Here is a 12,130-nt window from a genome sequence, read left to right as displayed (position 1 = left end):
TTTCTTGGATCTGCATATTTTCTTTCAGGAATTAATCTTTCTTTGCCAAAGTAAGATATTGTTGATATTATTTGTTATGTTTATTTTGCTCCTTTAATTCATCTTGGTTATGAAGCCATTGTTTAAGCTCAGGTAGTGACTATGATGCAGAGCATTTATGCTTGCATTAATTAACACATTGAGGTGTTGGAGTGGTGATCCAAATGGTCACACTTAGGACCAAGTTCATGATCAGGAAGGAAATTCAAGTTACTACTAGGTTGGGATCAGAAACATAGAGCCGAACCTAGAGCAAGGATATTTGGCTACAGGAATAAGGCCAACAATATAAAAGGACAGTCAATTTTGCAAAGTCAAGGTTTGGAATACCAGAAGTCAAAATTAGAAGAGTTAGAGAAAATATACAGTTCTGCTAAACAGAAGAAAGCCAAAGATGCCAAAACAATAGTAGATAAAATAGCCAAGGTACTGTGTCTAAACTTGCTTCATGCTTTTCTTCCTTTTCAGTGGATATTAATTTGCAAAGTTAACCCAAGAGCACGCATGGAATGTGTCTGACAAAACCCTCCCTGGAAAGTTTTAGTAACAGACTTTAAAAAGAATAGATTAAAAATGCACACCTCTTATGAGTTCCATTTTAAGTCATTTGCAAGCATCCTCTAGTAGTTATTATAGCAAGCATATGGGAGAAACAGCAATGAATAGCTGTACTCAGGCACAATCCTGATGTTCCCTGATACCAGAAAATTGTATAGTTACTGTTAAGTTGCTACTAGTAAGCAAGTATACTTTGATAAGACTATTTAAAAAATTGTCTACTCCCTTAAGACAAAACTTGCCATTTTATAAAATATTTTTGTAATTTGAACTCTTAGGATTTAACTTTTTACATGTTAACTTCTAATGCCTTGAATTGCATTTTTGAAAAGTATGACACATTTATTGCTTAAGTAAAATTATTGTAGAAATTGATTTTTAAGCAAAACTACCTATGTTAAATATCTGTTTCACTTTCCCTGTTGTTGTAAAATTAGGAATAAAATGGGAATCTCACTATTGCCTGGCACAAACTATGGATGCCACGTATTTAGTCATTAATTTGTATATTCCATATCCTCTCCTATGCCTTAGGTGCTCAAGAGTTTTCAGTTTTAACCCGCCAGCTCTAATCTATAAGTAAAAAATGAAAAATTGGGATTATATTTCCATCCAGTTGACTGCTTACACTGCTCACCTTAACATCTCTTAGTTATGACCTATTTTCAAAAGAGTAAACATGACTAAGGAAGTGACATAAAGTAAATACAAAACATTTTATATAATAAATGATTAGAAGGTGATGCAGAGGAGGAGATATTTTGGATAAATGTAACATCTTGCTTCTCTCCAGGCAAGTTTTGCTGACCCTTATTACAATTAACTACAAAACCATTAGGGTTTCATTTTATGCTCTTGGTAGAAGCAGTTTTTTTAATCATTGTTTAAGAATAAATAATCTTATTTTCTTGTCTGTAAGTAACTGTGATATTTATAATGATTTTGATCTTATCAGGCAGACAACTTTTTAAAAAATCATTTCTTAGGAGCAAACATAATTTGCATCTCACCCATTTTTCATTAGCCACTTCCTTAAATTTATCTTCTTGAGTGTAATGAATGTGGTTCAGTACTTCCTGAGCTGTCTGGATATTAGCAGAGCAGCCTGGCATGTTGATTAAATGGGATGACCTGTCATGCGGTGTAAAACTCCCTGATTTCTCTTAAACATGAATTATTGTTACTCAATCGGAACTTCTTTTCCAGTAGAAGGAAAGATGCCATATGCCTTTAACAAATAAAACTAAAGCACTACCAAGGGGAGGAAAAGAAAGGTGAAGAAATTAGAATATTTCTTATTTGATTAATTCATCACTACTTAAGCTCAGTTCCCTGATCACGTAAGCTATTTCCAGGCAATTAGGAATTTTGGGAAGGGGATGCCTGGGTGGCCCTTTAAGCATCAGACTTGTGATTTTAGCTCAGGTCACAATGTCAGGGTCATAAGATCAAGCCCTGGCTTGGGTTCATGCTGGGCACGGAGACTGCTTAAGATTCTCTCTCTCTGTCTCAGTAAAGAAGGAAAGAAGGAAGGGAGGGAGGGAGGGAAGATGAATTAATGAATTTTGGTGAGAATTATAAACTGATTCCCAGATATATTAATCAATATTTTCTTGATTTGACCTTTGTATTTATTTGTTCATAATCACCATCATAATTTGTTGGCAACATTATTACTGTCTCTATGGAAACAACATTCAGTGCCTCAAAAAGATGCAAGTACATTCTAATTTTTAAAGAAATTTAAGTTTGGTGGTGATGGTAGGGAGAAAGTATCTGGCCAAGAGAAAACAAAAAGATAATTTAAATCAGGAGTAATGGCTTCACATTTTCTAATTTGAATAAAAAGCCTTCCTTTAAGTGCTGTGTTATAAAAAATTCCCTCTAACTGACTCTAGTTATCTTTTCACTTCTAAATATCTATAATTGTATCTTTTATCTTTTTACTATTTTACTTCAGTGAAATCTTCTCCTTATTCCATCAAGCCTATTTTAAAAATATGGTTCTGAGAGTGTTTCTTACATTGCTTTTAGCTAATACTGATTTGATTCTGTGTTAGATTTCATACATTCAGGGAAGAAGGCTTCACAAAAGGAAAAAAAAGATTTTTTCAGATCACTATTAAAATAAGAGTACAACCTCTCCATTTCTCTCATTCCCACATGTCCCTAGTGAGTATATAACTTCCATTGAGATTCCTCAAAATATACCAGTGACTATAGACTCTATATAGATATCAAATTATAATCATTTAAAAATACCACATAACATACTTTGAGGAAATCAACCCTTCAACTTATTTCAATTCTTTCCCCATTAGCCACTTAAACTCATGTTCATAAATAAGTACATATTGAGTATTTGAGGTTTTTGACTGAGCAGTGTCCATTTACTCTCCATTGACCCATTTGCTCTCTATATTCAGTGTGTTGAGAACTTTTGAAATATAATGAGGGTCAGGGACAGTGGAATGTATTCTTGCCCATGAGTTTTTGTTTGTTTTTTTAGGATTTTATTTATTTATTTGACACAGAGAGATCACAAGTAGGCAGAAAGGCAGGCAGAGAGAGAGGGGGAAGTAGGCTCCCCATCAAGCAGAGAGCCAATGTGGGGCTCTCACCCAGGACCCTGAGATCATGACCTGAGCTGAAGGCAGAGGCTTAACCCACTGAGCCACCCAGGTGCCCTGCCCATGAGTTATTGATGAAGGGGTTTCTAGATTTGAAGGAAGTTGACTAAGGAAGAATTTTTAGAGGGGCATAAAAATATACTAACAATGAAAGATGATAGAAACTGGAATGCAAGGTATAAACTTTTCAAAAATGATTTTCAATTATAGGATATATAGTCATGTTATTTCTGTTATCTTAGAATAATCTATTCATATTTTTTGCCCTTTTCCTCTAAATATTATTCTTTTCCATTTTAGATATATATATATAAATATATAAATACATATAAACATATATAAAATATATAGTAAGATAATATATAAATAAAAAATAATAAAATTATATATAAATATATAATATAAAATATTTTATATACTAATATATATTGAGGGGCTTGTAGTATAGTCAGTATGTGAGTATATTCTTAGTTTGTGCATATATAATATTTATTATTCTTCAAATAATTCACAAATACCTTTTGGGCCTTGATTATTGCTAAGACATTAGTCCCTTGTCAGTCTTATTTAAGTAGTATCTGTTGATTTTCAAAATTTCTTTAAAAGATAGACTTGTTTACAATAATTCTAGGTTTATAGTAAAGTTGAGCAGAAAGTACAGAAAGTTCCCAGATACCCCCTGTCCCCACCTATCCAGTTTCCTCTACCATCAACACCCTGCACCAGACTGGTACATTTATTACAACTCATCAACTTCCATTAACACATTACTATAGCCCAAACCATAGTTTATATTAGGGTTGACTCTTTGGGCTATGCATTCTGGGAGTTTTGACATATCGATGATATGTATCCATCATTATTGTATCCTACAGAATTGCTTTACTTCCCTAAAAATCTATTCAACCCTCTGTCCTAACCCTGACAACCATTGATCCTTTTGTTGTCTTCATAGTTTTACCTTTTCCAGAATGTCATATATTTTGAATTTTACAGTATGTATCCCTCATATTGGCTTCTTTCACTTAGTAATATGCTTTTAATGTTCCTCTATGTCTTTTCATAGCTTGATGAGTTCATTTCTTTTTAGTGCTGAATAGTATTTTAAGGTTTGGATATTTATCCGTTCATCTATTGAAGAACATCTTGGTTGCTTCCAAGTTTGGGCAGTAATGAATAAAACTGCTATAGACATCCATGTGCTGCTTTTTACAGGGGCATAAGTGCTCAACTCATTTGTAGTGCAATTACTGAATCATATGGTGAGAGTTGTTTAGCTTTGTAAGGAATTGCCAAACTGTCTTTCAAAGTGGCTGTCCCATTTTGCATTCCCATGAGAAGTGAATGAGAGTTCCCATTGCTCCACATCCTTGCCAGCTTTTGCTGTTGTCGGGGTTTTGCATTTTCACTCTTCTGATAGGTGTACAATGGTGTCTCCTTGTTGTAACTTGCAATTCTTTAATGATATAAGGTGATGAACGTTTTCTCATACATTTATTTGCCAACTATGTATCTTTGTTGTCATATATATAACTGGCCAACTACATAATTCTGAGGTGTCTTTTCAGATCTTTTGCCCATCTTTTTAATTGGTTGTTTGTTTTCTTGTTGAGTTGCCCCAATTTATATATTGTGAAATCAATACTAAAAGTATAGGAAACATTTCACTAAAGAAGATATTTGAATGGCAAATCAGTACATGATGCTAAACATCATTAGTCACAGGGAAATGCAAACCAAAATCATAGTGAGATACTACCACACATCCAGTAGAATAGTTCTAATAAAAAAGACTGACAATACCAGTCATTGGCAAGATTTGGAGAAACTGGGACATTTCTAGTGGGGTTATAAAATGGTACAACTGGGGTGCCTGGGTGGCTCAGTGGGTTAAGCCTCTGCCTTCGGCTCAGGTCATGATCTCAGGGTCCTGGAATCAAGCCCCACATCAGGCTCTCTGCTCAGCAGGGAGTCTGCTTCCTCCTCTCTCTCTGCCTGCCTCTCTGCCTACTTGTGATCTCTCTCTCTCTCTGTCAATTAAATAAATAAAATCTTTAAAATGGTACAACCATCAGAGAGAGGAGTTAGGCAGTTTCTTTAAAACCGAAGCATACCATTTCCATACAGCCTAGCAACTTGGTTCCTAAGAAATGAAAAACATTCATACACAAATACTGATGCATGAGTTCATAAAGCAATATCATTTATAATGATCAAAAACTGAAAACAATGCAAATGTCCATCAACTACTAAATGGATAAGCAAAATATATTATTCCACACAATGACTACTACTTACAATGAAAAGAAACAAACTACTGGGGCGCCTGGGTGGCTCAGAGCATTAAGCCTCTGCCTTTAGCTCAGGTCATGATCTCAGGGTCCTGGGATCAAGCCCCACATCCAGGCTCTCTGCTCCGCGGGGAGCCTGCTTCCCCCCACCTCTCTCTCTGCCTACCTCTTTGCCTACTGGTGATTTCTGTCAAATAAATTTTAAAAATCTTAAAAAAAACCAAACTACTGATAAATGCAACTACATGATGAACCTCAGAAACTTAATGCTGAGTGAAAAAAGACAGATTTTATGATTCCACTTATATGAAATACTAGAGAAGGCAAATCACATGGAAACCAAATCAGTGGTTGCTTGCAACTAACTGAGGAAGCAGAGATTGACTGCAGGTTGTCACAATGGAAGCTTTTGGTGTGATATATAAGTGTTCTAATACTGGATTGTGGTGGTAGTTACATAACCGTATGAATCTGCTAAAACTCACTGAACCGTACAATTAAAATGTGTGAATTTTATGGTATGTGAAGGTACCTCAGTGGCTATTACAAAAGACAGTATGTAATAGTATGTTTTGTTCTTTGCCTGCCTAGGTAATTATCTGCAAGAAACTTTCTGAAAAGCTGATAGAATTTCCACTGTTGGCTGCTTGGTACCAGAGGATTCAGGAAGTGCCAAGAGTAAAAACAGCAGCTTCTCAGTGTGGAATCCAATTTCTCCATTTACCAGAGTTGCTGACCGCCTCAAATGAACAAAATTCAAACTTAAGTGAGGTCCCAGGTGTAGAAGAGCAAAATGATGCTTCATTTATAGGAGGACCAAGGCCCACTATGACCAAGTTAATGGTACTTAAAATGTTTTTCTGAAAATTTTCTTTGAAAAATTTCATGTGATAATGTTGTTGAGCGTTCTACCCCAACTTGTAATCATTTATGCACATTATTTTTGTTTTAAATTTTATTTAACTCTTTTATATCACTCTTACCCAATTAATATTTCTATGTGTTTTGCATATAAATGAGGTATAGTAAATTGAAGATTTTTATTAGTCTTTGGAGTCAAAACTTTTTTTTTCTTAATATTCAAGACATTAGCTAAGGTCATATCATATTTGGTCAAATTGTTTTAACCTGATTTTTTTGTTGCAAGGTTTTGGTCTCAGTTTTTAAGTTTTGAGATGATGATTTGAAGTTAAAGATTATGAAAATGAATATCTCAATTTACTTGCCAAGGTTTTGTCTAAATTTAAGATTTTTAGTTCTTTGAATTTTGTTTTTATTTTCTTATTTTAATGCCTTTTTATGTAACACATAGGATTTTTTTTTTCTCTCTCTTTGCAGCAAGATTTGTTTCTGATAATACTAATTGTAGAAATTTTCCCAATAGGCTTTATTTTCTCTATGATTCTAAACAATTTACAAAAATGTTTTAACTTCAACTACTTAAAGATTTATTTAAATAGAGGAAAAATCAGGAAGTAATTTGAGCTATTCATCTGAGTAGTCATATTGGAAAAATATTCATTATATTTTCCCACTTGAGTTAGGAAGTATTTGAGTTCTGTGGTTAACAGGAAGTTTGGTGAATTAGAAAAGCGCAAGATTTTTGTAGTGATATCAGCCCCTTATCTCATCATTTAAGCTTTGTTAGTCTAGTGATGAAACAATGAAATAGGATTTTATAGTTGATTTTAGAAGAAGGTACCAAGGCATGTCCAAATCTTGATCAGATGACTATACTGTGTAGGGATCTCAGTTTTACCTCTTGAATTTTTCTAGATAAATAATAATCAATAGAATAATTTGCTTTGCATTAAAATACTAATTTTCAAAATTTCAACTAAAAATCTGCTTTTAATTCATACTTAAACCATCTTAAAAGAAAATTAGTGATTCAGATTTTTCTAGCTGTTTTTCTAGCAATAAAATGACATTAGGAAAAACGTGTATTTTATACATATTAAAAATATTTATATACAATGAGAAATCAATAACAAATTTGAATTCAGGAAAAGTTAACAATTATAAAAATAACCTGTCTTGTAATAACATAAAAAATAAAATGTCCTGAATTTTTAATTACAGGGGATGTGTTAGTTCAGGTCCCTCAAACAGAACCAAGATGGGGTTGGATATGCAAGAGGTCTACTGAGGGAAATATGTGAGGTAAAGTCAGGAGGGAAACAGAGGCAGCTGAGAGAGCCTTCAGTCTATGATGCAGGTTTGAACCCTGTGCATCAGACAGGGAAGGAAGGATGATAGGGTTAGAAAAGTTTTAGACATCGTTGCAGGTCTAAGAAAGTTTTGGCAAGCCAGTGGGGAATCCTTGAGGCTAAATCCTCTGTCAGAGGGTTCCATGTTTCTCAGGAATAGGCCTGCCATGGTATCTCAGCCACTCTCAGGCATTTGCTTGGGAGCAGCTCATAGGAAGACTGCTAGGGTCCAGGTGACTTGGATTTTATTCCCAGCTTTGTAGCTAAGCAAACATTGTGACCTTCAGTATGTTGTTTAACCAAAGGGTCTTCATTTCTCAATTTATAAATTAGGAGAATATAGTAGATATTTTGTACGATCCTTTTCTGATTTTAAATCTCATGATTATATAAAAAATGGGACATTACATTAACAATTTTTTAAAAAGGCTCAAATCTGAAAATAAGTTAAAATTTCTATTTTTAATTCTAACTTGAAAGTACATATTAGATACAATAAATGTTTCTTTTTAGCAGGACATTATTTTTGCTACTTATTAGTGAATTATTGACATTTGTTTAGAAAATTAGTAATAATAATAAATTATGTGAAGGTAACAGTAACTATTAATTTTTGTGTAGTCACAGTATTTTGTGCCAATTACATAAGGACAAATGAAATTGGTGCCAAGTGGAAGTATCAAATAGTAAAGTATTAGGATCATTCACATCTCACTTTTTTTCTCCCTTTTGTTTTCTTTGGCATACACTTGCCCCTAAAATTTCCCTTATTCTCCAAAGGTTTTAGATTTATTTATTCAGTTAGTCAAAAAATGTATGTTTAGTCATTGTTTTGAATGCAGGATATCTGAAGAACAAATTGGACTACCTTCATGGGCCTTATATTCTGGTGGGGGAGGTAAATAAAAAACATGAATGTGTTAACACATTAGGTAATGATAAGTGCAACAAAAAGTAATATGGGATAAGGGGTGGAGGTTATGTGGGTGGCAGGGAGGCTTATCTGACTAGGTGAAGACATTGAGCAAATGACCTAAATAAACTGAAGATTTGGAGGAAGTATTCCAGGCAGAGGGTCCAGTGAGTGAATAAAACCTGAGCAAATCTATAGAGACAGAGGGTAGATTAGTAGTTACCTAGGGCCAGGAGCTGAAAGGGGGAAATAGAGAGTATATTTACTAATGGATACAGGACTTCTTTTTGAGATGATGAAAATATTTTCAAATTAGCGTTCATTGTGGCACAACTGTGAATATAAAAACTTTTGAATTGTATGCTTTAAATGTAATGGTGTGTGAGTGATATATAGTATTTTTTGAAAAGACCCTAAGGTAGGATTAAATTTGGTGAAATGAGGGAGAGCAAGTTTAGTATGGCTAGGCTAGAATAAGGGGGAATAGAATAGAATAGCGGTAGATGATGTCAGAGAGATGTGTATTTTTCTGGAAGCAAGTAAGTGCTCTAGACCTCTAGACATAAAGATATCTCTACCTCAACAAAAAACTTTATACTACTTCCTTTTCATAATTTTTAAAGTAATCTCATGAACTTCTTGATTCAAATTAGTGATCGATTCTTGGAGATTTTTCTTTCAGATAGGATATTTCTAAAGATAAAAAACCTGAACTATGGATATCTATCTGTGAGCTATGTACCCAGAATGTGATTGCAAGGGGTCTGGGAATCTGTATGTATGCCACACACTGTCTACAGTACATAAATGCAGTATGTCTGCAGTTAAATAAATACACAACTTTTGACATAGGGAAGGAGCTTGAGTTTTTTTTATACATTGAAAAGTGGTCCTCATTTCTTAAAATGTTGGGAACCATTTGGTTAGAACAGAGGAATCCATTTTTAGAGGCATTAGAAGCCTCTCTAAGTATGAATGATGTTTTGGGGTGTTATGTTGAAATGGGGCTTTTCATCCTATAAATGTAACTCCTAGGCTGTTAACTATTTCATATATGTAAAGACAGATCTTGATGGATATATGGAATCGGTTTTTTATTATCCCTGTGTGGAATTTTTTGATAAAATTTTTATCTTCAGGTTGACTTTTCTTTTTGACTCCCAATTTATTTTGAAGTGTAGGTATATTTATTTCCATGTAGTTTTAGGCAATACTTTAAAAATAGCATTTTTTGTTATCTTGGTATAAAAAAACCAGGAAAGTAATTGTTCTGTCTAAAAACACATTGTATTTCTTATGTAACTTAATATTTTGAGGAACATCTAATGATTGTTAATATTTATTTCCTTCTTGCCACTATAGAAAAGAGAAATTTGGCCTTCTAAAATATAACAGGATTTTATTAATTCATTAATTTTAAAGAGTCTATTTCCTATTTACTATTTCTAGGAAAAAGGCATTGAAGTGATGTTTTCCCCCCACCCTTGCCCTACTTGGACCCTTGATTGGAGTAGTCTTCCTGCAGCAGTAAGCCCAAAGGAAGGTGAGTTTTTTGTTGTTGTGTGGTTTTTTGTTTTTGTTTTTGGTTTTTTCCTTCCTTCAAGTTTTAATCTTAGTTCCAATACCCTCTTCAGATCCATCTTTCAATTCTCTAATTCTCTCTTTGACTTTATCTAATATTTTGATTGTACTATCCACTGAGTTTTCTTTTTCCCCCCTAATTATTTCTTTCTTTTTAAGTTTTTGTTTTAATATCAGCTGGTTAACATGTAGTGCTATGTTAGTTTCAGGTGTACAATTTAGTGATTCAACAATTCCATACATCACCCTGTGCTCATCACTACAAGTGTACTCCTTAGTCCCCATCACCTATTTAACCCATCCCCCAACTCTCCTCCCCTCTGGTAACCATCAGTTCTCTATAATTAAGAATATTTTTCTTGATTTGTCTCTCTCTCTTTCTCTTATTTTTCCCTTTTGCTTGTTTGTTTTGTTTCTTTAATTTCCTGTGAAGTTTTCCTTACATTTTTATTATAAAAAGTTCACATATACACATTGCTCAGATTCAACATTTCTCATATTTTCCTACAATTGTTTAATCTATTCCTTTTTATTTCTTTCAAAGTATTTTGAAGGAAATTCCAGACAACATGCCATACTATAGTATGTACATCTAAGAAATACAGCCATTCTAAATAATTGCCATGTCATTATCACACCTAATAAAAATTAACAAAAATTCCTTGATCCTTTAATAAGCAGTACATAATCATTTTCCCCTGTTTAAAGTATTGTTTGAAAAAGATATCTTTATAATTAGGTTTTTAGTTAAATAATTATGTTTTTTATTGCTAGAAATTTTATTTGGGTTGTTTGTTTTAATAATGACTTTTTCCTTGCCCATGTTTATAATTTCCTCTTTTCATAATTTTTAAAGCATAGTTATTTTATTTTCTGTATCTGTTACATAATAGCTGATGTCCACAGAGACCTAATTTTGCTGTTTGTTTTTTCTGTTGACTTCATTCTTGGTGTCTTATTTAGTAATTATATATTGTGAATTCATTTAAGGGCTAATTAAATCTGTGGGAATCTTGTGAGGCCTGGGTTAGGAATAAATTTCTTTAGTAAGGATTTATATTTGCTTATGCTAGGCATCTCAAGGTACTAGAATTTAAGACCTGTTAGCATTATGTTTTCAGCTTTAGATTCCTTTAACTTTTTCATTTGGAGCTGAGGTTTAAACAGAAAAGTTAACTTTTATCATCTCCCTTTGCTATTGAGTATGATTTTTTTTTAATGCAACTTTTCATGGGGAATATAGCTTTTCAAGGTTTCTACTTTCATGTAGTGATAATAGTTCCAGCACTCCACAATGATAGGGATCCAGGACTAGCCTCTCTTCCTTGTCCTGCCATTAAAGCTCAGATCCCTGTTAACAAAATACCCTCCTGGCAGCTGGTGTCAGTTCAAGATTATTACACGACTTTTTAGTTCCTTTCCCCTTTGTTAAGGCCGAATGGGTTTTCCTTACTCTTGGAAATCCATTTAGGTAGGCAAAAAATGATTGTTGAGTTTTATATAGCATTTTAAGTGTTTTTAGGTGGAGAGCATTTTTATTACTCAATGTTCTTGTTTAATTGTTTGGTTATTCTTTGATTTTATACCAAGCCAAATAAAACTTTTGATTTCCAAATGCTCTTTGAAATTGTTTGCCTGCCTTTTTGATGTTCTTCTCCTCTGTGATGCTTCCTAAGTATTGTCTCTGTCTCACTCATCAATTTAGTATGTCAATCAAGCAAATAAGTTAGGATTTTTCCAGAATGGAGTAAGATTTTTATTAGACAATTAAGAACTCTGCCTCAAAGATGTTTTATAACAATTAAATTCATTTTTTGGTCTTTGTTAAATATATCAAACATAGTCATTAATGAATTTGTTAATGTTTTAATTTTATATATTTTCTGACATTTTGAAGATTTTAAATGT

The 12,130-nt window shown here is 33.3% G+C and overlaps 1 protein-coding gene across 4 annotated transcripts in view; it reads left to right on the top strand.

The window, feature by feature from the left end:
* GSTCD (glutathione S-transferase C-terminal domain containing) overlaps nt 1–12,130 on the top strand; it is a 143,172-nt gene that overhangs the window by 20,191 nt on the left and 110,851 nt on the right. For all 4 annotated transcript variants that reach the window (XM_059171606.1, XM_059171601.1, XM_059171591.1 and 1 more), the window contains exons 4-5: nt 6,110–6,361; nt 10,091–10,184. In XM_059171606.1, coding sequence (XP_059027589.1) covers nt 6,110–6,361; nt 10,091–10,184 — 346 coding nt within the window. The remainder of the gene's footprint in view (nt 1–6,109; nt 6,362–10,090; nt 10,185–12,130) is intronic.

This window comes from Mustela lutreola, chromosome 1 (assembly GCF_030435805.1).
Source record: "Mustela lutreola isolate mMusLut2 chromosome 1, mMusLut2.pri, whole genome shotgun sequence".
Taxonomy (NCBI): domain Eukaryota; kingdom Metazoa; phylum Chordata; class Mammalia; order Carnivora; family Mustelidae; genus Mustela; species Mustela lutreola.
Note: the sequence above shows the minus strand (reverse complement) of the source record. Positions and strands in the feature narration are given on the sequence as shown.